The 27,870-nt window shown below is 37.8% G+C and overlaps 1 protein-coding gene across 1 annotated transcript; it reads right to left on the bottom strand.

The window, feature by feature from the left end:
* Nucleotides 1-5,102: 5,102 nt before the first annotated feature.
* EXO1 (exonuclease 1) lies at nucleotides 5,103-22,315 on the bottom strand. The gene is made up of 13 exons (XM_065632103.1): nucleotides 22,155-22,315; nucleotides 20,672-20,791; nucleotides 19,662-19,785; nucleotides 18,549-18,686; nucleotides 18,116-18,328; nucleotides 16,154-16,341; nucleotides 15,223-15,319; nucleotides 14,846-15,062; nucleotides 13,599-13,848; nucleotides 11,904-12,349; nucleotides 11,276-11,385; nucleotides 7,965-8,158; nucleotides 5,103-5,353 (listed from the first exon to the last, which is right to left on the bottom strand). The coding sequence occupies exons 1-13, from the start codon at nucleotides 22,313-22,315 to the stop codon at nucleotides 5,212-5,214; spliced, it is 2,400 nt and encodes a 799-aa protein (XP_065488175.1). The 3' UTR covers nucleotides 5,103-5,211.
* Between the last annotated feature and the right edge of the window lie 5,555 nt (nucleotides 22,316-27,870).

The following is a 27,870-nucleotide window of genomic DNA, read 5'->3' as shown; positions in this document are numbered from 1 at the left end:
AAACTCATCCCTGACAAGTACTTTTATCCCACTGACCTAATGTTTCCTCCAGTCTCTGGTATGAAGGAAGAAAGTGTGCATTCCCACTTTCCACAGAGAAGAGCTGGAGAGCAGCAGTACTCTGAAACAGTGCATTTTGGGATGCATAAGCTAAACTCAGCAATGAGAACAAGGAAGAAGGTCCTACTCCAAATAGGGCAGTAACTTATGTCATTCACCACAGAACATTATTCTTCAGTCTAAATTCAAGGTGAAAATTTAGTTTTAAGAAGTAATCACAGATGCTCCAAAATATCATCATAGAAGTAATTTAGATGCAGCATATACCTAAACCATCAGATTTGAAACAAATAGAACGTTATATTTTATTGTATTACATGAGCCAGGCAGGGCACAGTAGTGGTGTCCCAAACCATTTCTTACAGAAGTCATTGTACAATTGTACATCAGACTAACATATGTTCTTGAAAAAAATCGGACAAAATACACTCCATGCCTAGATTATGCATTCTGCAGACAAAAAGAGGATGCGAACAGTTTTAAATACATGCCTTAAGCATGGAACTCCTCAGTCTCTACTAGAACATTGAGTTGAGAAGGCTATTATATAAGATTCGTAATATTAAGAAAAATACCTACTTAACTCTTCTGCACTAGTTCCAGAGGAATCACACCTATAGTTAATATCTCAATGTGCAAACACATCAAGGCAACCTTTTCTCAAGTCTGTCTTTCATTCAAAGCAAATATTACCACATCAGCCAAAAAGAATAGTCTTAAGCCTCTGAATAATTCTGAAAAGTTACTTTTCTTCTTGAGCTCAAAGGAGACAAGTTAAGTATCTAGAGACGTGCAGCTATATGCGCACATTTCTCCAGCATAGTTACCTCCTGCTGCAAGTATTCTCTGCCTCTTCTGATTTTCAACAGTCCCTCGATCCTGTTTCCTAGACAGTTGCTTTGTTGTTAACTCTCCTTGCTGCTATTCCTTCTTATGCTGAATTCTGTTTATAACAATTTTCCTCACCTCTTCCCTGTCACCTTTAAGTTTTCATCATCCAATACAACCTTTTCTTGTGTGCAGAATTCATTCTATTTCTGGCACAGTGCAAACACAGTCTCTGTAGAGTCACAGTCCCTCTGTCTTATATTCCCCTGCCTGCTCTATTCTATGTATTGAAAAGGCTCTTGCCATATGGGCTATCCTGCAGATATTGAAGCTGGTGTGACTTACCAAATACCACTAAAAAGGAGATAAAGGCCTCTTCATCTAGAGACTCTTCTAAAATTCTTGATACAATTTTGTTTTGGCATCCCTGATTCCTAAGATATGTCATCAGTATTCTTCAGAGAGGCTTGAAGCCTATAGTTGTGATGGTTGATCTTTAAGAGTACTTAAATCTATGTACTCCAGTAAGAAATAGTAATTCAATGGTAGCCCATCCTATAACTGCATAGCACTTTTGAGCTAACTAATTCAGGAACTGTTTTAGTCCCGCCTTCCCTTCCCCACACCTCTTTCCTATTCCCTTGCCACCAGCTTAAAGCTCTGACTCTGTTCTTGAAACTACATTGCCTGGATTCTACATCACATACCCAGCTGACAGAAATATTCTGACACCCTGTCATTTCACTGCCAAACTCGAAGGTATGTAATAACATGAAAAAGCCATAGGAGTAACAAGTATATTCATTTCTAGATTGCTACAACCAAATCCTGGGATGCTGCAGCCAGATTCAGGCCTGTTATCAGTACAAAATGACCTCTACTGGTCAGAAAGAGATTCTACCCTTTTTCTTCCCCCCTATGCTGACAATTCTAATTTAGTACCATATCATCCCTAGACCAGGACATTGTTGAAACAATCAGCTGGTAGGTACTCTTTGATGCAAGTAGTAAGAGCAAAGGGTTGTCTCTTAGCTTCACCAACTCAGAATTGTAAATTTTTTTGTTACCAACAAAATTAACAGACACTAATTGATACATAAAATCTTAATATCTTGAGCTTGTAGTACTTCATAAAGCAACAGTATGTCAATATGAAATATACCACAATATTGCAAATTCACTAAAATACTATTATTTAAATCTAACAACAGTTTTTACAATGTTTGCAATGCCCTATGGTATTTAAATATTCTTCAGTCCCATGAAAATAACCAACTACTGTATTGATTTGTATTGTACTACTGTATTGATTGAGAAGGAACATGTGCTGGAACAAAAAGATTTGAGCAGAAATAGCTGCATTTGGACAAGTCAGTTACCTACAGTTTCAAAACCGTTACTTGCTTTGGATGATCACAGATTCTTATATTAATGCTCTGTGACAATGAATATTTGCAGTTCATACAAGCATTCTGCTGAAGGAATGGTTAATCAGCACTTTCAAAAGTGAATCTTGCTTAGACCACCATTAGTAAATTTAGTTTTTCCAGGCCAGATTCACCATTTTAATAGGATATGGCAATGGCATCTACTTTGTAAGAAAGCTTTGAGGTCCTGCTGGTAAAATTAGAGAATATTAGTTATAGAAACTAAAGCAAAAAAATCAGATTAAATAGGAAACAGCACGCATAAAGACATATGCCTCCAGGTTGCCATCTGCTTTCATTTTCTCCTGCTCATTTCTTGTTTTCCAACCATTCTCATATCCTCCAGCTTTCAAATGCCTTCCTTTTAAAACAATCAAACTCTCCCTCCTACTCTCCAAGTTTGGTTTTTTTGGTGTTTTTGTTTGTTTGTTTGTTTGTTTGGTTTTTTTGGAGGGCGCATTTTATGTTATCTTCCCCTTCCCCCCCTATCATAACCTGTAAAAATTTCTCCTGTTTTGATACTGAATATTTTTTACTATGGGATATGACCCTACACAGAATCAATTTTAACTCAGGAAAAAAGTCTTGCGCAAATGCATTTGCATATATGTTATTGTACCTTTCATAAAAGAAGCACCAACCCAATAACACCACACTTAACTACAAAACTTATCGCTATTATTACATGCTTACATGTATTATATATTTACATGCAATGTAATAAAGGCCGCTACTCTATGAGCTGCTTTCTGAAAACAATCCCCTCTACTATGAAGTCAGAACCCAAGACCTCAAAAGCACAAACCAGAAGTGATACAGAAGAATTTTTAAGAAAACTACTTTAAGACCATACAAAGTTACAACCAAGAAGTACTTCTGCATGAATAATCCCCCCAATAACTACCATTACATGCTCTATGCATTCCTACAGCTTTTAAGGCATCAATTATATTTTTACTCTCCTGTCCACATGGGACTATACAAAAAAAAACACCCCAGGGCACCCATTTGTAACAAAATAGTGTCAATATGTATGTACGTACAACATTCACTTTATTTCCTCTGATTCTCTCTTCAGATAAGCTAGAGTAAAACAAGTGATGTTATTTCCAATAAATGAACTACAAGAACAGCTAAGGCAGCATTTGCAGGCAACAGAATTAAAAGAGGCAGTACTGTTTTCACACATATCACTTGCAGGTGAGATGTCCTATGCTCCCTTAAAATTACCTGTCCTTGAAAATACAGACATGAGTAGTTAGTCTCTTCTGATGATGCACTAAAGCAGGAGTTAGTGGCTCCTTGACTGAAGAGGAAGGCAACAGGCAAGGATGGACTGTACAAAGTAACCTGGCAACTACCACACTGATAAATAAGCAATGGAGGAAAACAAATTATTTTGTTTTCCCTTCAAAAATTCATTCTGTCATTGTTAATGTATTTATAGCAACATATAAAAATTCACTCTAGGCAATAAAACTATGACTGGAAACATAGCAACATTTCTCCCTGGCCATTATTTGTCACATCATACCAGAGATAAAAATTGTCACTGAAGATCCACGTTAAAAAACGCTGCTAATCAGGAATAGAAATTTTTCTAGTGGTGCGTATATGAGAGGAAGCCTGCCCTAGAGCATCATTTCTTCAGTTCTTTAAACCCCATACCTTCAATGCATACATAGAAATAAGAGGACTACTCCCACAAATGTAAACACAACCTTCTCTTGTAAGCAGCTTCTTTGTAATTTAATGCAGCTGGTCACCTTAGTTTCACAGACACAAATTCTCTTAAAAAGAAAAAAGTACATTGCAATAAAAAAACCCCTGTTCTCACAGGTCGACTTCAAACTTTAAATTTTTGCGAAAAGCTCAAAGATGGAGGGAAAATATATTTATCTCAGGAATGGAAAGGATACATTTTGCAGGTTAAGATATCCTTTCATACCTTCATCTGCTGCAGAGAGATACTATCCTTTCCTAAAAATAAAGGGAAAAAAAATATATATCTTTACATTGACTTAAATCCTGATTTTAAAGGCAGAAATCTGAAATCCCATCATATTCTTTCAGGATAATTCAGTCATCCAAAGCAATGACTATAGTCTCCTGGATTCTTTCCCTTTAATTGATTGGCTGTTGAAGACTGAAGCTTGGCTTGTTGTGAGGACAATGCTCTTTTGTAACATTAAGCTCCAAGGACTGATATTTTGGTTGTCTGTTGGATAACACTACAAACATGGCACGAGCAGGTAAAACAGAAGAACACACTATTAATGTGAGAATTTGGGGACAAAATATTTGTGATATTCCTTTCTGGAGTCCTCAGTTATTCCACCAATAACATGACTATATCAAAGAGAAAAGCTAACTGTTTAGAGTGCAGATCTTACCCTATAGGGAAAAGAAACTGTTATTAGAGTGCTGGAAGTATAGTGAAGGCTGTTATGAACACTGAACAGCAGTTTTACTCCTATCTTGGAGCCAGATCAGGCTCAAGAGGAAAGAAGGAAGAGGTAAAAAAAAAATTATCAACTATTAAAAATTAAGACACAAACTTGTTCTGCTGCTGTTGTGCAAAGGCAAAGCCATAGCTGTTGTAGAAACTTGGACTGCATGTGTGACCTACATAAAAAGCCCAGGGGCAGCTGAAGAAAGTTTGGATAGAAGTTTAGAATGGACTTTGAATAAGAGAACACAGGCAACTGAAGGATTTTATTCCAGTCAGTATAGAACTGTACCTTTCCATTCACACTTTTATAAAAGAGATGAAAAATCACTAGTCAGACTAAAATATACAGTTGGTTTTCAAAGCATCTTTCTATATTGATGAAATATCCAGAAGGTAAATTTTTACAACGATTAAAAATGCATCCTACTGTGCACAGCATACAGTTCATTGGAATATAGCTCTCTGAACATGACTACGTTCCAGATGATTAAAAATTTCTTCTTCTGTTTCTGGAGTGAGCTGTATATTATCTTTGATTGTAGACAACGGATCTGACTTTTTACGAGAAGGAATTTTTTCATACTCTCTGCACAAAAAAAACAAAGACACAACAAAACCCAAGAATGTTATATGTTTGTAACCACACGCCTGTAAGAACATATGAGTCATAACAACGCAAGACCCCTCACCTAACTACCCACTCATCTACGGATAAGCCCAAAATAAAAATTTCTGATGGAAAGCTTTAATTTTAATTACACTACAACTGAACAACTTCACTAGAAGCGATTCCAACTCTTCCAACTATCCTGTGACAAAGTAACAGCTATCACTTTTATAACTGAAAGACTGTATGTACCCTATCATACTGTGGGTTATCACAGAATCACAGAATGTTAGGGATTGGAAGGGACCTCAAAAGATCATGTTAGTCCAATCCCTCTGCCGGAGCAGGAAAACCTAGATGAGGTTACACAGGAAGGCATCCAGGCGGGTTTTGAATGTCTCCAGAGAAGGAGACTCCACAACCTCCCTGGGCAGCCTGTTCCAGTGTCTGTCACCCTCACTGTGAAGAAGTTTCCCCTCATATTTAAGTGGAACCTCTTGTGTTCCACCTTGTACCCATTGCCCCTTGTCCTATCATTGGTTGTCACTGAGAAGAGCCTGGCTCCATCCTCCTGACACTCACCCTTTACATATTTATAAACATTAATGAGGTCACCCCTCATTCTCCTCTTCTCCAAGCTAAAGAGATCCAGCTCCCTTGCCCTCTCCTCATAAGGGAGATGCTCCACTCCCTTCATCATCTTTGTGGCCCTGCGCTGGACTCTCTCCAGCAGTTCCCTGTCCTTCTTCAACTGAGGGGCCCAGAACTGGACACAATACTCCAGATGCGGTCTCACCAGGGCAGAGTAGAGGGGAAGGAGAACCTCTCTCGACCTACTAACCACCCCCCTTCTAATACAGCCCAGGATGCCATTGGCCTTCTTGGCCACAAGGGCACAGTGCTGGCTCATGGTCATCCTGCTGTCCACCAGGACCCCCAGGTCCCTTTCCCCTACACTGCTCTCTAATAGGTCATTCCCCAACTTATACTGAAGTGTTCCTTATAGAGCATTCCTTAACATTTTAAGTCTTCTGAATAACTGTAGTTTCCTATATATGTCATGAGTCTTAACATTAGGGTAGAACAGATTAGTGTCCCACATGATTTATTTGCCATCAGACAATATAATTCTGAAGACGCAAGGTTAATTTAGAAACATTTTAAAATCTGAATAAACAATAAACAGTATACTCAAAGGTAAGTCCTGGCAGTGAGAAAATCTTTTTTGAACTAAATTAGGAAAAGAATCCCCTAAAAGTACTTTATATATATTATTCACTTCTATGTAAATAAAAATATATATCCCCAGTGTATATCCAGAAGTTACAGACCACCCAAAACTGGATGGACAAAGTGTTGATGTTGGGGACCAAGTCTTGGAACCATCAGCAGGGAAAAGGAACAGAGTGCCATCTAGGCTCTCTCTGTTCTATCTGCCTGTATTCTGATAAATCAAACCATAATGAATTTTGTCCTTGTGAACGACCCTGGTCAGACATTCCCAATTAGAAGTCAAGCAATGCATACACACTTTCACTTCCTCTTTGAAACTGTCATTCTTAATCCGGGATAATAAAGTATTATATTATCCTTATGTATATAATAATAATATATATAATATCCTTATATGATAGAAAAGTATTATATTATCCTTAACCAAGGATAATAAAAAGTAAAATTTCTAAAAACATTAATACTGCAAGTAATATTTTTTAAACAAAAATCAGTTGTATGTTATAGCCTACCATAAGGCTCAAACCTACCAAAATATATTCATCTGACTTAACACATGTTCAGTCTCACATTTATTAATACTACTCAGTGCAGAGAGAATACTTTTGTCCTACTCACATTTGTTTTCAGGTTAATGAGAAAAATAATTTTACTTAATTATTCAAAGTTGAGATTGTTACTTGGAGCTGGGAAAGCTTTGTCACCAGGAGTTTTTACCTGAGTGTAAGTTAGAATACTTACACTTCCGTTTTGTTTGTTTGTGTTAAAAATAATCATTTTCCTTCAAGTTCAAAACTTGAAGGTATTTGTAGAAACTTCAATTTAGCCAAGTCATCTGCACAAGGGAAAACAATAATGCGCAAAAACGTTTCTTGTAACCGGACTTCAGCTAACAGAAATATTCCATCAATTCACCATCATATTCTGACAATCAGCCATCTCAAAATGTGAAAGGCACATAAAGTTAAGTAAAAACAACCTTAAATGCAACAAAGTTTTGCAACTTTCATGCAGCTTTTGCATTTAGACTAAGAAATGCCTTTTGGAATTTGATGTCAAACAATGGTAATTGTTTTCATATGAATGATGTTAAACTAAATGCAATATTTCAATAAATGAATTTTAGCTTAAAGATTTTCCTGGTTGGAATAAAGTAGTAATTAGAAGAGCATATTTGCCACAAATCATACTTCATGGTTATATCAAGCTTAAGAAGTTAAAAATTTTATGTAGAAAATATGTATCTAAATCTATTATTTTTATTGAATTGTGGGGAGTATTAGAATCTGCTTTGAAAATTGTTTCTTTGGGGAAAAAAAAGTATACAGGGTGCTAAATAAAGTCTAAAGCCACTCACCTTTTAAATTGGAAGTTTTTCCGGAGTTCTCCAATGGCAGCTTGCAGTCCCAGCTTATTTTCAACATCACAGTGATTTCTCTTTTGCACAGGTGACAGTTTCCTACTTAATCCACTTACTTTAGCTGGTATCAATGGCTTGAGCTTTGTTACAATACACGACCCTATACAGCTGGATTTATGTAAACCAGGAACCTGTGAGATTTTAATGTTACAGCACAAATGGTTAAAATGGCAACCTGTAAGCAACAGAAATCATGCTGCAAAGCTTATAATCAAAAATAAAGTGCTTTACATTGTGTTGAGATAATGCAATCTGAACTGCCACAACTAGCATTGAATGTTTTTTCATATGTACGAGAACATGAAACTCATTTTGCAGTGACCTAATTCCTATAATTATGTTAGTCAGTACGATTTTTACATTTCATATACTCATCCCCCACAATCTCTTATATTCCTGTCAATTTTTTGGGTCAATACCAGGCTAACTGACTGATAACTACTCTGCTGCTATGATGCTTTTTAATACTGATAAAATAATGTTTATCATTTTTGCTTTCTGGAACTTCATGCACAAAAAGTAATAAGTTTATTTTAACAACAAAAGAAACACACTAAAGGCTGATCTGAAGGATTTTTTTTCTGAGTAGCTTACCATATTTCATAAATTAGAAGTTATACCTATTGCTATCTATTTAATCACTCTTCCTATTTGTACTATATGTGCATAATCATAGCACAGTTACTAAATATACATAATGTACTTTTAGACAAAGTTAAAACTTTCTTTACCAAATAAGTTCACACATGGCAAAAGGCCACAAATGACTTATTCATATTTTCCATCATTTTCTTCTGTCTTACATAACACTTACTTTTTTTTTTTCCCCATTTTATTGGGAAGTAGCCATTTGGAAGCACTAGAACCTTTTACTGTTTGAGACATTCTGTCACTTTGCTGTACAAACTACCCCCAATTACCAGCTGATAACTCAATTCTAGCCTGCTATTTTAGCTTTTGTCTGGCACTATGAGAACCAAAACATAATTATCAAAATACAATACCTGCAGAAGAGATTGTAACCTCCTACAGTTGTAAGTTCTTATTTTATAATTGGCTACATAAGATTAGTTTAGGACACGTAGACTGTAAATAATGCACCTATTTCCCATGTGGATGATGCTAAGAATAAAGCATTTTGCTCTAAAAGAATTATCTTTTCTGTTTTGCTGGATCACCTTTAGTGATGACACAGCTCTGCCTACTTCAGGTGCTTCACTTAACTAATGCAAACAGCTCTTCCTCATCCAAGTATTTACTATTGATCACCTAACACCTTTTTCTTGAAATAAAAATGTTACCAGCCTTTTCTTCAAACAGAATTAATACCTCAGTTCTTTCCAAATGACATTGCATTTTGTGATTCCCAACTGCAACACTCTTTTTAATTGAAATTACATTGTTTCTACCTGAATAGACTAAGCAGATCTTGGAATCCCAAATAAAAATTGGAAAAAAACGTTTAAGATGTGGGCTAAAAATCAGAACAAGAATACTAGGAAAAATAAAAATCAAATCCTAAAGCTCCCCACTTTTTAGTATTTTGCTGTTCATCTATCACCTTAGCCATTTTGAAACACTTGTGAAATCACCCATAATCTTACATTCTTTTGTTGTACTGAATTACACTGGAGTTAAAACTTAACTAACCCCAAAATAGGCAAGGCTACACGTCAAACACCCACTAAGAAACTAAAAACCAGAGTACATTGCTCTCTTTTTGTCAATATTAGCCTCACGCTGAGCTTGCAGCAATTATGGAAAATAATTAGCAGTAAAAAACACAGCTGGAATATTATCACAGAAAAAAACTACAAGGTCCTAGAGAGCTCATTATCTTATAGGCACCTGTTAGGGAAAAGCTTCCATTAGTTTTGATATTAAGATTGACTAGCTAGATACTTCATATTTTGGATTGGAACCATGATAAGGGTTGATAACTTCCCCAGATTATCTCCCCCAGTTATTAAATTTCTCCACAGACCAGCTATATTATTTAGCTTACCAAAAATCAGAATAATTTGTGTTTTAAGTGATTGACTGCTTCTTCCCTAAATCTGGAACTCATTATTCCCTTTAGTATCTTTTACTGTACTTAGCACAAGCAAAGATTTCCATTGTTTTACACTTGCAGTAAGCAATCCTAAGGGAAAACTGAGTCAAAAGTGGTTCTCTACCTCCCCCTCTTCAATTCTGGCTACTTGTTCCAATTGTCTTACTGGTGCTATGACTCACATGAGTCTGGGTGGGCCCGAGTTCCAATATGATTGGCCTTTTGGCTGTTGTCAAGTTAGTTTGCAGGCGGGTCAGTTTTCTGGTCCAATTCTTCACAAGTATTTTATTATTACCAGCACATAAAGGAAGCAGATGGAATGCATGGACAAAAATACCCTCCTACTAGCTGCTTGTTTTAAACTAACCCTACTGTCCTCAGATTTTCAGCAGATTCCTATTGTCTGAAGAGCTCCAAGCATCCTGAAAATTTGTTGCAGAATAAAGATACGAATTCCATCGTAACACAGAAGTTCCAAACAATAACCACAAGATGTCACTGTTATACAAAACACGCACAATATTCTCATTTGGCAGAGAAGCTTGTGCTTTCTTGTCTGCGTATTAGGAAAAAAGTTAGTAAGGGTGTACACGAAAGGAGGAAAGCGTCTTCCTTCGACTTATGAATATTTTGGCCAATTCTAATGACAATGCCTAAGGAGTTAGAGTGCTTCTAGCTGTTAGAGTCTTGGAAGTTTTGTAAATTAGACAAATGGGTAAAGCTCTTAGAAATGTCACGAAGACAAGGGACATAGTTTGACATTTAAACACGCTTTTTCTAGTCAAAGAGGAAGGAGGCTACTAAACTAGCAGATTTATCAAAACAAGCAATGAATGAGTTTGCATCTTGTGACTGTATCTGGATTATGAACATGACTGCATTTTGTATTATAAAACCTGTGTATTTAGCATGCCTGAGGAAAATTAAGTAGTGTTCTTTTGCCTTATCTTAGCTTCTTATTTTATACTGAAGGGTTTAAAATTCCAGAACAAGTTGCAACTGTGATATCAACCATAGGTGACCTGGTTATAGTTCATCCCAGCCCTGATACAGATGAACAAGAATGTAGTTTTACCCTGCCAGCATGTGCATTGCTTAAGATCTTTCATTAAGAGTTCTAGAATGAACTAGTAGAAAGAAAAAACTGGTTTTCAGAGTTTAGTAGAGCTCATAGTAAAGTTAGAAGAATTCTTACCTTGGTCTTTATGATCGTTCTTTTTCTGTCAGTTTGAACAGCAGAAAATACTGAAGACTGACTACATTGATCACCAGCCAGTTTTGAACTGAAGTCAGATTCCTTCAAAAGAAAATTGATTTGAATTTAAAATAGAGGGTTTTTTTCGTTCATTTGCTTTTGTTTTTAAGACAATGTATATTTTTATATTTACACATATATACCTTACAAGGTATAATTTTTTCATCAATTCTAGGAACTTATACAAAAACCTGGACTTATTTTCTGCAAGCAACACTATGGTGACACGCATGCTTTCTGAAAGGACTTCTTCAGGGACTAAAAAAAGCAGAGAACAAAAGCCAGCCTACCAGGATATTTTAGGATCCAGTTTAGTGGTAGCAGTGGAAAGACTGCAGACAAAATAAAACCAGAGAACAGACTTGATTTAAGCTAGTAAGTCAATCCATTCTACACAACTATGTTAAGCATTGACAAATTTTGTTAGCACAAACTACATATTCTACAGTGTATCATTATGAAGACTTCGCTGCCAGATTTCCTTTATAATTTAAAGTGAAAGTAAATACTGAAACAGTGTGTAATATTCTTACTTCTGCATCTGAACGGTTGTTAGAAATATGCGGTATTTCTGAAGACTCGAAATTGCATTCTGACAGCTCACAAGAACTTTGAGACTGCGATGACCGTTCCAATTCTGTTAAGGGAGAGGATTCTTCTTCCAATTCACCACACGCTGCCTCGCTCTCTGTTTGTACCCCATTAATCTGATCTTGGGATACCACGCAGTTGCTTCTCTGTTGGTGAAACTGTTGTGAAAATACAGTATGAGATGGACCTGGATTTCCTGAATTATGTATGAGGCTGCTAAACCACCGGAAGCAGTTTTTCTGTGTTTCTCCAGGAGGTGTAAAGATAGTCTTTGTTGATTTTTCAGTTTCTGAAAACTGAGAAACATCTTCTGCTACATGTTTTACTTCCTGTTTCTGGCAATCCCACTCAGCATCTTGAGTTAGGTCATCATCATCCTTCTTTGTTGTACTATCAAACATAATTGCATCATTACAGAAAAACCTAAAAAAGTACAAAAAGGTGAAGGCAATGGAGAAGAAAGTTACTGTAAATAAGTATGTCATATCCAAAATCCAATAGTTGTCTATATCCATCAATTTTATTTTTGAAGTCCACTTGCAGACACAAATTATTTTGACAATTGGTTTACCAATTGTCTGAGTCCCTCAGGGATGCACTTAAACAGTAAAAAAAAAAAGGTGGAAAAAAGCATTCAGAAACATGTCATTCATTAACTGATATACTAATAAGATTCTTAATCTGGAAAGGAGAAACAGCTAGGAATCCTACAAATTTTAAAAATATATTCATTAATTATCATAAAGCTCAACAGCAGGGAAACACTTCAGCATTTCTTATCAAGGAGAACTAGAAGATATCTAGTTCTTTTCCATGCTATAGCTGCAGCTCTTAAGTAAAAGTCAGAGCTTTTTAAGAAACTGACCATTGCTTTAGAGAACTTACTACCACTGACAACTCCCAATTTCTGATACAGCACGGCAAAACTTCCAGCTCAGGAAGGTATGTGTTAAAGCTAAAGAACATCAACATTAGACTGTTCTGTAGAATTACATGGCTCAAAAATATTCAAATTATTTAAGATAAAAATTACATAAGACACATAATTGTGATAATATTTTGCAAAACAAATTCAAGTAGCTGTGGCCAAGTTGAACCAAAAACCCATAACACACAGCCAATTAAAAAAAACCACAAAAAACACCTAACAAACCCAGACTCTCTTCTCAAAGTGCTCCTGATCTCTGCACGAGCACCAACTGAATGGGATAAGAATAGGTATTTGTCACACAGTATGACCAGGTTTGGCTTTATTGAAACAAACAAAAAACCCTGTCAACCTAAGTCAATATATTTACTCACTGCTTAAATATTTGGCACAAAGCACCAATTTTTTTTTTGAAACGTGCCATATGACCTTTACCAGAAAAAGAAATATGGCCAATTCCTAATTAATTTTGATACCCAGAGGCTAGACTGCATTGAATAGTCTCACAGTCTCCATTTCTGCAGTAAAAAAAAAAAAAAAGACATTTATCTATCTAGTTCATGCGTAGACAGCATGCCTAGCACAAATGGTTCTCCATCTCAGCTCAAGGCTACAGGTGCATGAATACAGTTGCATAAAAAAAGGCTGAGGTAACATTTTTCTCCTCTTCAGTTTTCAGATTATTTCAGCAATCAGGACAGCAAATAGTATTTTGCTACTTATTAAAACGTGATGCAATCATACCTGCTTCTTGTTCCTGGAACAACTACAGCATCCTTTTCTTTGTTTTTCCTTTGTAGAAAGGAAGCAAATTTATTTCTAACTCTGGGCAAGGCATTAGAGCTTTCCTGAGTGACAGAATTCCCTGAAGAATCAAGGTTTTGTATTGCTGAGACACTCTTTTGTGCTTGACCATCATGATCACTCTCCTTCTTTAATTTTTTTGCTTTTGAAAATGAATATTGGTTCAACAGATCTCCATCTGATATTTCATCTAAATCAAAAGACAATTTAAGTATCAGTATAGAAGTGTGTTCTAGAATTAACCAGTTATGAGAGGATTAAGCATTATATATTTACACTCACAAGTCTAAAAAAAATTAGTAAGGTCTGGTAGGAAAATTCTTGACATTACAGTTTAGAAGACTTTAACATGGTTGTTTTCTAGTAAATAGCCTTCAAAGTAACTTTCTATTAAAAGGTAGATGGAGTGAAGGCAAAACAGCTGAAATGAAACAACGTTTGGTTGGTTGGTTTTTTAAACACTTTGAAAGCAAAACTGAATTTGACTTAAAGGCAGGTTGCTAAACTAAATACAGATTTTGATAAAACAGGGAGTAGGAATGTATCAAGAGGAACAAAGGCAAAAAAGAAACCCTAATATAATCAGAAAGTAAAGGCAGCAGAAGACGAGAAAATACTTAACCATATCAGATGAAGCACAATGGGAAAAAAGAATTCCTGTTTCTATTACAAGCCCAGAGTGTATTTCAGAACATATAACTTAAGTGGTATGGAAAACAAGATAGCATAGATTTACTAGAGATACAGGGGATACAGGCAGCATGGTATTGGAAGAGTACAGAAAACATTCTTCAAATTTTCTGTCTTGCCAAATACCAACTCTAGGAAAACCAGGTCGTTCCCATTGCTTCATATGCCATTTTAAGATGGAAATTATAATAAAAATATTTTAAAATAGAACAGATGGTATTAAACATGACAACTTAAAATTGAAAGCAATGAAATTTTATAGCAAATTTAAGTAAGCTAAAATTAAGTGCTGCTGAAAGTTTGCTGCCACCCTTAATTGTTATGTAGGCTTTAACATTATTGTTCATTAGTCTGGCAGCTTGTTAAAAACAGAATACAGACAATAAAAACTAAGAGTTAGGCCTCTAAAATCTCATGCCATCAATCCCAAGATAAAATCCTCTCTTTCCCCACAGCCATCTAGTGTTATTTATATTCTTATTTTAATAAAAACATACCACTCCTTGGCCTTTTTGCCAAGAGCTCTTTGTCTGGAAGTTTTAGTCCTTTAACACTAATTATCTTCTCCATGCCTTTGGTTGTTGGTTTCTCTTGTAACTGCCTTTTGTGAGGAACACTATCTGCATTAGGGCCAAGCTTGTAGTCTCTGCTCCAAACGCTATTTACATGATTAGCATGTCTGTCATTCCAGCCACAACTTCTCTGCTGCACAGGCTGAAAAATAAATAAATAAATAGAAAGGCACAAGTTTATAATTTTGCCTTCTACATATGATTTCTTGATTTAGCATATAACAACATTTAATCATATTTTTTCATGAATGTTCAGACTCACATGAAAATCTTAATATATAACTTCAGAACAAAGACATTACCTGTGCAGTGTCAGGGTTATAATTATCAATTTGTTCCATTGTATCGATATCAATGTTGCCAATGGCAATTTGAAAGGCAGTATCATCACCAAGATGTCTGTTCCCATCGTATTAAAGGAAAATATCTGAATATTACATCAAATTTCAAGAACCATCACATGAAAGCTGTTTCCCATTTTTGTTCTAAAAAGCACTGCTAGAATATCAACCCAAAGCATTAATACTACTACTCACAGCTCAATCTGATGCAACAACAATTGTAATAGATCTGCAGTGCTTAGCAAATAACGAAAGTCAAAAGGAAAACCTTCACTCATCAGCAGGAAAGTTACAATCTTTCTCCTTCCTGATTTCTGGAAATGCCAGAGATGAGGTGGCTTGATGAACATACAAAGCTAGTAGCTACGTCAACAGTCACTCTCTCTCTTAATTTTCCTAATCTTACATGTTGAAATTTATGCTGCACAAATGTGGCAAAATGCTACTTGTTCTATAGGAAGAGATACATTGTAAAATAGGAAATGCTTAGATTAGGGAATAAATTGAACCCAGATTGCAAGAATTAAACTGGCAGACATAACACACCTAACATGTGTTAGCTAACATGTGAAGCTAAAGACGGTCTTAAAATAAACAGTTTAAATATAACCTGTATTTAACGAGTTGTTTTCCAAAAAGAAAAGAAAAAAAATAAATCAGTAATGTCCACCTAAAATAGCATGTCACTCAGTTAGCCCCTGCACTTTATTTTTTAAATTAAAATCAGAGCAAAGAGAAAAGAAGAACTTTTAAGATTATATAAAAGCCAGGCTTCAGTCAACAGCAGAGATACAATGAAAAATAGAAGTTCACCACAGATGAAATGAAAAGCAGAAGACCCCGCATTTGCTCACCCTTATTTCCCACTCTGCTGTTTCAACACAAAGGATACCGTCCTGCGTAAATTAGTGTTTCTGGATCAATGTCATCCCCATATGCATTCAGAGGAACTAATTTTCTGTTGACAGGATCAAAAACTAACTGATAAAGGAATGTATTATTGGCTCGTGTAAAACCCTGTATGTATTCTTCTGGTACTGTTATATTCATCTTCAAGTACTGCCCCATTTTCTTAATAACCTGTCAAAAAAAATTACTCAACTTTATCATTTAAACAAGTTATACAAAAAGTTAAATACATTTCAATTAAGTATCTTCGCTTGTAATTAAGTGTAGAATGTGTGTCCTGCTACAAGCAGATTCAACTTACAAAGGGAAAGGAAAAACGTTTTGTACATTATTTTCTCACTTTCAAGTTGTTTACAATCACATAAATAACACAATTCAACTATTTATAAATATTTCTTGTCCAATAAATAAATACAGAATCTGAATAGAAATAAAGAACATATTCTTAAGGTATATTTGTTTAGACTAATGCATATCAAATTTTATCATTCATATAATCAGAACACATAACCAGTACAGGCATGTTTTTAGGATAGAAAAAAAGCAAAAGCAATCGGATTTCTCCCCACCTCTCCATTACTCTCTACAAATGACTACATACTGATCTGGTAGCTCCTCCTATATATTGTTACTGCACCACTCTAAAAGAAGTTCCTAGAAACTCATTGATCTCTACATTTTCCAGTTTCATGGAAGGCAGATTATGTTCATTTGAAGATGAAATTTGTCATACTGCTAGAAGATAGAGTTTCTCCTCTCCAAATAAAGCAACTGTGTTTTGGCCATGCATCTTAAATACAGGAAAATTTACCCATCTAATTAAGTAGTAAGAGTTTGAACAGGCACTATTGGAATACTTCATATCTTTTGACTCACTTATGACTTTTCAACACCATTGGAAACAGTCGTGATTAATCACATGACAAATTACTAAGTGAAGAGTTTTTCAAATTATTAATTCCCAACATTTTGCTCCAGAAGAGATACATTAAAAGAAATCATGATTCATGTGGGAAAAGTTCTAAGTTTCCTTTTTAGTTACACAAAAGTCAATCAAACCAGTTGCATTGATGCCTGCTTTACACAATGCAAAACATTTTCAAACTAAAATTCTTTCTGTACAGCATGTGAGAGAAAAAAATGCACTAAAGCATACAAGTAACTTAAGAAAGAAGACGTATTAAGTTAGACCGCATATTTAAATGATTTTCTAGATTACATTTACCTGCCTCCAGCAAAGCCACATAGGGTATTTTTCTTATTAGCTATTAAAAACCTCTGTTCTCCCTTACTAGTTATTCCCACTCTCTTAGCCTCTAAAGTTATTCCCACTCTCTTAGCCTCTGTATTTCCTCATCTAGATTTGTTTTCATTTCATACATTAGATAAGAAACAAACAAACAAAAAATCTACTTTATTTTTTGTTTTGCACCATAAACTTTTCTTCCATAATGTTTTTAATATTTAAATGTCTGTATCCGTATGTACGTAATTAAATGCAGGGGAAAAAAAAAAAAAAAAAAATGAAGAGTCCCAATTCCTGCCCCTCCCCCACACAGATAAAAGTGTACTTATGCAAGAGTAACAGCACTCAATTAGCAGTTTAATAGCTAATCTGCAAAAACAGAAGACAGTGCATGTAATGAGGTGAAAAAAACCCAGAGCCTTAAAAATAAAAAAATTAAGTCTCTCCTCAAACAGAATATGTCCTTGAAGGATTAGAACAATTCTTTAGTTCAGTTTAGTATATTTCATTAAACATATAACAGCTTCAACACTTGAGTGCTCAGCATCTTTCTAAAGCACAGGTAAAAAGTGCTTCTTTTAGCATTCTCCTCAAAATGGAATAAGTCAAGAACCCCTCATATTTTCAATTCAATGATATTTTCATATATAATAATATAGGTCCCCACAAAGTCAATGCACAAAGCAAAACCAAGTTTACCTTTATAATATCTGGATTGTTGGCTACTTTTAGTAACTTGCATGCTTTAGCTAACCCAATTCCATGAATTGATGAGAGGTAGTCACAACCAGAAAGAATACACATGTAGCGGAATTTCTCTTCTGTAAATACATTTCCAAGCTGCTTGCAGTTTCCTAGTCGAGCTTGATCTATCTCTAGTCCATTTCCAAACTTGTCGATTTTCAGAAACACCTGTAAATTAAGAGGAAGTGTAAACAATAACTTTCACCCATATAACCTAGTTTGTTGTACTTGATGGCAACAACGGAGGCTGAATGCTATTCTCATCCCTTCTGTTTCCCTCTTTTACTGTAGAAGAAAAAAATCCATACATTAAACACATTTGGCAACTTCAAACTCTGCTTTTAAGGTATCAGCAAGAGGTAGAGGCTATTAGTGTTTCCTTTCATACCTTTTTACATCCAAAAGCTAAAAGATCAGAGTCTTCTGTGATTATAACTTGAACCATGCCAGTCTTATTAAGATAAGCCAACTGAGCATCAGCTTCATATGGTGCAACAATACAATCAATTCCCCGGGCTCGTGCAGCCTGTATGTAAACAAGAAGCATACAAGTACTTTGCATCAATTTTCGGTAATTATCTTAAGACATCTGAAAGCGTGAGAACTTCTACCTTAAACTAAAACCGCAATCTTTTTACTCACACACCCATCCCTCCTTACAGCCCAATATTTCATACTCAAAACTCGGGTTTCAAGCAGTTTAGACCTACATAAACTAGTTTTCGAAAACCATCTTTCCTGTGTTGGCCTGTAACACTATGCTCATTGCATCTGACCACAAGTGTCAGTTTCAAACTCATGCAAGTTATATTCTGGACAAAGGAAAACAGCACTAGAAGAGATGTAATACCATTTTGATAAAGGTCCTACAACTGCAGGGAAGGAGAGCAAAAACCTACTAGAAATGTTTTTAAGCAGCCAAAATTTTTTCTGTAGTCTATTCTCAGGAACTCGCTGAGGGAAAAAAAAAAAAGTGTTTAGTTTTTGTGCAGCAAAAATAAAATTGCTGGTGTTATCGAAGTTCATAGCAGTAGGAAGAGGTATATTTCAACTGATACATCATCATTATTTGCACGACTGGGCATAATGAAACTGAAGATAAGTTGAAGTTTGTTAACAGTGCCCAACGCAATCCAGGTAGAGCAGGAGTGTCAAACTCATTTTCACCGGGAGCCATATCAGCCTCGCCGTTGCCTTCAAAGGGCCGAATGTAATTTTAGGACTGTATAAACGTAACTACTCCTGCATTTATACAGTCCTAAAATTACATTCAGCCCTTTGAAGGCAACAGCAAAGCTGATATGGCTCCCGGTGAAAATGAGTTTGACACCCCTGAGTTAGAGGTTAAGAAGGGGGGAATATTTTTCTTGTCTACATAGAAGAGGTAGTGATGTGACAGCTACCTTTTGCATAGATATTTAAGAAAAACCAACCAACAAAACCCAAAAACCCCAAACAAACAACAAAACCACTATCAGTATCAACAGCACCGACAACTTACTTTAATAACTTCATGAGCCATAACATGGGTAACATTTATACTGCGCCCAAAACATTCCCTAGCTTCTGCCAGTCTCCCTTCCTGCAACAATTGTTTCCCCTTCAGAAGACTGGCTTGACGCTTCCTGAAAGATAAACAAAAATATCCACCAATCTCGGATTAGCAGAAAGGACTAAGAGAGACAGGTAGGAAAGGGGGGAAAATTCTTTTGCAGATAAACATTTCCCAAATCTGTTGTACTGGGTAATTTTTTAAAACATAATAACCAAGCCATTTTTTAGACATGGATGAATAGATTGGCATGTTGAATTTATAATATTTTCTCAGAAGACAGTGACAACTCAGGAACTGAAATCAGCAGTGTAAAAGAAGAGATGCACCCACTCTCAGGTTGCAGTAAAACAGATTTAAGGGAACTTCGGAGGATCTGACATTACAAACTTACTGGTTTAGAGGACAGAAGGCATAATTTACTTAATTTCAAACATCGGAAGTTGTTTGCTTCACACTGAAGGAAGCACGTCTCAAGAAAATTTATAAATAAAAACCACCAGAGAAAATTTCTCACCACTTCAGTGAGAAGTCCCATTACATAGGGACCTGAATCCATACCTGAAACAAGTTCATCTGATTATTTACAGAGAAAGATGAGGAAATTGGTGTTATTTTTAAATAAAATTATATTGGGAAGAAATATTTTTGTCCAGAGATCATGACGGCGGGTAAACTAAAAGCCTTTCATACATTACAGGAACTAATGCTCAGAGGTTTACTTCCTTCCTCTATAGAAGTGCTTTCATTTATGAAATGTGTTTCTATTTTTGGAATAAAACCTCTAAGAAGAGGTTTGTATGATTTTTAAATGTGAATTAAATTAAATAACACTACATCGCAGGGAAGTTTAACACAGATTACTAACTAGCTGAAGTTTGAGGTTTCTGAACTTTGAAAATGAATCATACTGTTAAACATACTGCTTTGCTTTCAAATCAATACAGTTCAGTACTTACTCTCGTCTGGCTTTTTCCACTTCCTTCTTAGAAGGTAGGGTGCATCCATCAAATACCAAAATTGGTTTAATTCCAAATGAGAGGAGCATATCAACAAGTTTCATACAGAAAGCTACATAACTGTACCAAAAATAACAAAAGAAAAGAAATATAAACTTTATTGTTGAACACAAGTCTATTACCTATCTTCTGTTTGCAGGAAAGGAGAACCGTAAGTGTAAGAGTAACTAGCGTTCAAGGATCTTCATGGACCATATATTGCCTCAGCATCACAAAAAGAGTAAGAACACTAGGACACTGGTTTGTTTGGGTTTTGTTTGTTTGTTTGGTGGTGGTGGGGTTTTGTGTTTGCTTTTAAGATAAATGCTCCACCTCCCAACTCAGAACTGGACTGACTGCTCCCTACTCCTAAACAAAATGAATTGAAAACTTGAGCACAATTCAGCTTGTTTTTCCTATATTAGGATTCAACACTGCCAAAAACTTTACAAGTTAAAACATGGATCATCATTTTAGTTTCAGCAACTCAATTAATAATGGCCAGGGAAACAGGAAGCAGGTGAGTACTGTACATTATCTTTCCCTGAAGCCTTGTCAAAGGCAGACTAAATGCACTTTTCTAGAGTTGGAGGAGTGATAGAGTATTAAACATCTCTTTGTGGAATTATCCACTTTTCTCTCCAGATGGTGGATACATGGTATGGACAGACATGCAAACGTGTCTTCCCATACTAAAAATACAGGCACAATATTGAAAATATTCCAAAAGACAGCAGAGTACCCCAAACTGTACTAATCAGTGAAGGTGGTGTATGGACCAGGAGGCAATCCTCCACTGCCTTCCAATCCTCTCCCATAGTAAAATATTTGTAGGGAATTCCAGACTTCATGTATTCGCTTGGACCTCTGATCTCCTTACTTGTTATTTCTACAGATCTGTATGAGTTCATCTCGTGAGCAGCACAGAACTAAAATCTAATAGCTGCTGTATACACAAAGTGCATTACGAGGACACTCTATATACATATAAAAATCAAGTTTGTTTTTTCTTTTAAGGACACTGTTTAAAACAGCATGTGCAAACTTTCCAGCAGGGGTCAGGAAGGGGACAGAGAGTGGGGCTTAGGAACACTAAGGATAAGAGCGCTGAAGAAATTGGATTTAGAGCTACAAAACATAAACAGAAAAATAATTATGATTTTTGAGAAACAGGAGCAAATAGGATTGTAGCTATATAATACCTCAATTCAGATGAATTGTAAAGTGTGAAAGGGCTCTCTACACTATAGTTAAAGTGCCAGTCTGGAAAGCAATTTATTTATAGCCAGCATTTCCATTCCCAAAAAGTACAACTGGGACTGAGAATTCAAAAGTAACAGTAAGAAGTGAAACTGCTTTAACTTAGTTTTTAGCTCAAGAAAAGCCAAACTAACAAAACTTTAATTTGTAAGAGGGTAGAGACTGAAATCTAACAAAGACTTACAGATCTGTCGGCTCTCCTCGGGCCAGCTTTTCAGCACAAGCATAAGCGCCTTTGTGCAGCCAACAGTAGGTGTCCACAGCTACCGCCTGCCCTTTGTATTTCTTCACGTGGGTAGGTTCAGCAGCCTCCTTGATAAACTGGAGTAGACCCTGAATCCCCATGATGTTGGTTAAACTGCAGGCGGGAAAACGAAAAGCGTGAGTCCCGATCTTTGCACAAGGAACGCCAGGTCAGGTAGCAGACAGGGTGCCGGGCTGAACCAGACACGAGAAGTTCCCGCGAGTGCCGCCGCGCACCCTGCGCAGCGGCGGGTCCTGACCGCCTTCCGAAGAGATGCGAAACACGAAGCCAGCGGCGAGCGCGGCCCGCGGGGACGGGTCTCCGTGCCGCCGCCGGGCTCGCAGGGGGGCAGCAGGGCCCGCGCACGCCCCCCGATCGGCAGCGGGGTGGGGAGGGCGCACAAGCGGTGCCGAGCACGGGCCGCTCTCCCCGCTTCGGTCAGCGGCTCAGGGGCCGGCGGGGCCTCAGGGACGCCCCCGCTCCGTCCCGAGCGGCTTCCACCCCGCGGCGCGCACGTACCGACAGAGCGAACCGTACCCGTCCGGGGGCGAGAGGGCCTAAGGCAACTCTCCCGGCTCGGGGCCGCCTCCCCCATGGCGCCGCTGCCGCCTCTACCTCAGCGCGGGCCGCCGCTGCCCGGGGAGGGGGAGAGAGAAACCGGGGGACACGATCGGCGATCGCCAACCGCCGCGGAGCGCCGCGCGCCAGTACCTCGCTGGGGCGGGCGGGGGTGTAGGCCCGCGCGCCGGTCCCCGCACGTGCCGCTCCGCTCTGCTCAGCCGTGGCGCGCGGCAGCAGCTCGCGGCTTTCAAGCAGCGCGCGCTCAGGGTAGTGGCCCCGCCCCAGCGGAAAACTACAAGTCCCAGCATGCCCCGCGCGGGGGTGGGGGAGGAGGAGACCGTTTGGGCGCGAGCTCCACCCCCGTGAGGCGAGGCGGCTCGGCTCGGCTCGGCTCGGCTCGGCTCGGCTCGGCTCGGCTCGGCTCGGCTCCGCTCGGCTCCGCTCGGCTCCGCTCGGCTCCGCTCGGCTCCGCTCGGCTCCGCTCGGCGTTTGGGGTCGCCGTGTCGGCGCGGTTCGGGCTTTCGGTTCCCTGGCGAAACTGACGCTGAGAGGCTGATAATTTCGGAATCGCTCTTGTGTTGGGTACCGGGAGTTTTCCGGCGCCTTCTCTTTCATTCGCAACCGAGCCTGAAAGGCGAGGATTTAAGGAGGGAGTGTTTGCAAGGAGGCCACAAATGCTGGGGAATGGGATTCTGAGCGGGGTGACATTAAAGGGGAAACCATGAAATTTGCTGCCAGCAAAGGAAGTGCAGCTAATGCAAGCATCTGCAAAAATATTAGAGTACATTTAATACACTGAAATAGATTCGGTGCTGTAGCATTGAGTGAGAACGTCCCACGCCAAATTCAGTTCTGCTGGCTCTCAGTAAAGTGTAGAAAAATTGTAAAACATTGCCCCTTATGTTGGGACTAACACGTGTGTTTGAAAGCTTAAGTGTTGGCAATACTTCCTAATGCAAATTTTCTATAACCACTAAGTCGCTAGCGGAGAAAATTATGGTCAACATCCCGGAAAGACTGTGTCATCATAGTATTGAGCATTTATTTTCAGTTCTTTCTTTTTATCCTTGCTGTCTGGTCACATCTGTACCCTGGTATACAGAAAAGTTTTTCACGTAGTTGTCAGAAAAAAAAAAATCTACCAGCAGAGGAACCACCATAGAAGTAAGAATGTATTTGTGTCTGTAGCTTTCTTACAATATTTAAACGTGAAGAAGTTAAACACCAGTAAGTAAAAGTTACTGATCTGTGAATAAAGAACTTAGATACAGTAACCATCAGTTTGTACTATTGCTGTGACCTGTGTTCCGAATGAGTCATTTTGAGGTGACAATCATACTGAATGATCCATTTCTGACAATATTCTTCACAGTGACTGGTGCAGATCAGTTCAATTACAGCAAAGGATCCATGACATGCAGTTGAAGACAGCACGTGGATAACAACAATGAACAAGAAAATTCTAAACATTAAGTATACTGGAATCAAAAGGCATCACAGAATTTTGGCAGGACAAAGGACTGAGTCCTGTTGCTGACCCAGTGAACAGGGAAGGAGAGAATGGAAGCAGGTCACTGACTGCAAAGGAAGTCGTGAGGGACGGATGTTGCAGCAGTGAAACCCTGGAGTTAATGTAAAAGCTGGTTGTCAAAATTGTCATTTTAAATCTGTATTTAAATACTACTGTAACTGCTTTCATTTAAAAAAGCCCTGAACATCCCTATCACATACTGAAATTCGAAGTGGTGCACAAGGGAGTTTTACAAGAATAATCCAACTACATACAAAAAGGCATACAAATAATATTTTTGTTTCACAGATCTAGTTAATGTTCTGGGACATCTCATGCATGGGATTGAGTTCCTATTTAACTATCTGTTGCATTATCTCGTTCTGCCTATTTGACACATTAAACACAGTAAACCATAGTTTGATACCAGCATGTTGTCTGCACGTACTACAGACTAGGATGACAAGGGACTCTATAGTGCCCGCCTTAATTTCTTCCTACTTCTATTCTCTAACACTGCTGGCAACATGCATGCTGGAACCTAGAACAGTCTCAGACTGATCTTTCTTCTCATGTTTCTTGTCCTCAGGAAATATGTTTTCATACATTGCTAAAGAGAACAAATGCAGTCTACAAACTCTGTAAAGAATGGGAACAGAATTAGGACGAAATAGAGAGACGAGGCATGCAATACTGAATTATGCAAATTTTCCCTGCACTCATGAAAACCTGCATGTCTGCTTCATTTGTTCAGCTAGTACTCAGATAAGACTGGAACAAATGCGTGTGCATGTTTCCAGCTGCAAGTAATGAGATTGCTGGACCGGAAGTCTCGCCAACATTCTAGAATAAAAATTACCACCGCACTGGAGTAGGTGTTTTTATTTACTGATTTTCTGAAATTAAAAAAGAAAGCATGATGATGTTTAACTGCTTTATTAAGCTGCTCTTAGTAGAGATCTGTGAAGCTGGTGATTGAATCCTGATTAGAGGATGTCTGTCTCTGTGTAGAGAGTTTGAGAAATCATGATACTGTCTTGGAACAAAGGAAAAGTGGTAGAGGTGAATAGGAATCAAATGTAGTACTTTGCTTGAAATGTCGCAGTTTGAATATCTGGTATTTTTGTAATTAAAAACACGAAATGACTTATTTCTATGTATAAAGTTGTCCATTCATGAACAACATGATTGTATATGTCCTTCCAGACCTCATGGAACAGCATAAATAAATAAATATTGCATAAATGCAATAAGTAGTATAAATGCAACAGCATAAATTCACTTCAAAGTACCTTGAAGAGCTTTCTTTTTTCTCCTCTCTCTGTTTCCTACATGACTAGGAACTATCAGATGGGCTTATCCCTGTGTGATGTGTCTGATGATCAGGTGCCTGGTTTATACTAGTTTTTCCAAAAATTCAGTTAATTCCTTATTATTGCCACCATATTGTCTTCACTGCTTAATAATTTGATCACTTTTAGTTCAGAAAAGTCTGGCTGGCAGTTAGTTGAACCATTTAATCAGTGTTGGAAAAGAAATTTGGTTTCTCTCCAAAAGGTAGCAGAGTTACATTTATTGCACCTTTTATCTGTCTTTTCTTGAAATTTCCATTTATGGATAGCATATTTTCACACTCTTTTTTCTAGCTTAGCTAAGAAGCCAGGCCTTAATAGCACAAGCAAACTCATGTACCCACTTGTACGCACTTGAGAGAAGTCTGGAGGAAGACATCCTGAAAACTAGTAGCAGAGGAAATGTTTTTAAAAGCTCCTCATTTATCAAAAAAATATTGTACCAATAATGTTAGTAAAGTCATTAAAACCCCAGATTATCTAGTTATTATTGCAACTGCCATCTGCTTTAGTCAGGCCAGGCCAAGAGCATGATTTATGTGAGCAGTCTCTCACTTAATCAACTAATTCTGTTGAACTGTTAATGCCGTTTGCAGCCTTCAGCCCCTGACAGGTACAGAAGGGAAGAGAAGCCATTTTTCGCCTGCATCAGAATCCCACATAACCTCATTAGGCTGGTCACATTTCCTCTCTGTTCACTGCTGGGTGAGCACAGCTCTTGGATTAGTTTTCCAGGGAAGAGATTTGTGAGGGTGATTCCAGCATTCCCTTCCTGAGCAAACCGTACCACTTCAGTAAGGTCTGGGCCCATCAGTTTCTTCATGAGAATGTGGTCACAAAGGGGACACAGCTCTGCCAAATAACACTTTGTGAAGCTCCTTGAGGTCAACTCCAGCTAAGTCATATTTGAATGGCTATCTGTCAATAGCATGCTTGGCTGGAGGTTCCAAGCTCATCTGACCTTCTCTTTTGTGTCCTGGGTTTTTCCACTGAAGGCAAAGAACCACTAATCCACATGTTGCCAGTGAATAGCAAAACCAAGTTGCTCATGAGTAATCCCATGGAAGTGGATGGAGGTATAATGTGTGTGATCCCCTCCCTTCCTACTGCCAGTGGAAACTTGTTCTCTGCCATCACGATGCGTTATCAACATTTTGATTTGGTCATCTGCTCCATTGCTATGAGTTCTCTGAGTTTGCTTTGAGCGCTCAAGCAGTAATTCTCAGGTATAAGAAGGAGCATCCACAGGCAGTCTCTTATCGATGTGCATCATGAAAAGAAAAGTATGTATTAGTGTCTAGCAGGAAGGCTGTCCACTTGTTCAGATTCCAAAAATTCTGAAAAAGCAGATAATTTAAACAAAAGTGTTTAAATTGCTGTAGTGCCAAGCACAGACTCATCCTGGAGGCTTCTACTTAGTAAGAAGTGACAACTGTCTTCAGTTGCTACTCACTGAGAAACAACATAGCCATAATGTTGTCCCAGAAAATGCTTTCTCATCTGTATCTCTAACACTCCTCTGCTTTTGGACATTTTGCCAGGAAAGGAGAAAAATGCTCATGTCCTGCTCAGATCCCCATCCCTTCTGCTTTCTTCAGTATTCATTTTCACCACCGGACATAAGGTGAGATTGAAAATAGAATGCAGAACAAGGACATTTGAAAGGTATTGAAAATAAAGTGCTCTCCAACCCATTTTGCAGGAGGATGGTGTGTTTAGATTTTTTTCCTCAGCACTAATCAGCCTGCAGTTTCAGTTTGTTTCTAGAGGTACTACAATGTCCTGACATTTTTTTTTGTTGGGGGTGTGTGTAAATGTTTTCATTTTTAGAAGGAATTTCCATTTACAAGAAAACACATAGAAGTAATTATTTTTAATATCTTGCATAACTATTTGTAGAAGCTTAATAGAAACCTGGTTCATGATTTACTCTACAATGAGAAGCCTGAAGATGTGGAGAAGAGGCACATTTTTTAAATCAACCGAATCAGTTTACAGATTAATATACCTATGCATTGCCTATTTGATCTTTGTGAAAATATTGAAACAGACAGTACACCAGTTATCACAGGCAATAAGCTGGGTAGCTGTTGTTCTGCACTCCTTACTAAAAACAATGTGAAATGATACATAATGAGAAATGGAATGGGATCCTGTCAGTCAGCAACATGTAACTGTGAGCTCCTGCACATGAGTAGCAAAGTAAGTGAGAACACCAGGAAACATGATCATA

The sequence above is a fragment of the Caloenas nicobarica genome, chromosome 3, assembly GCF_036013445.1.
Source record: "Caloenas nicobarica isolate bCalNic1 chromosome 3, bCalNic1.hap1, whole genome shotgun sequence".
Taxonomy (NCBI): domain Eukaryota; kingdom Metazoa; phylum Chordata; class Aves; order Columbiformes; family Columbidae; genus Caloenas; species Caloenas nicobarica.
Note: the sequence above shows the minus strand (reverse complement) of the source record. Positions and strands in the feature narration are given on the sequence as shown.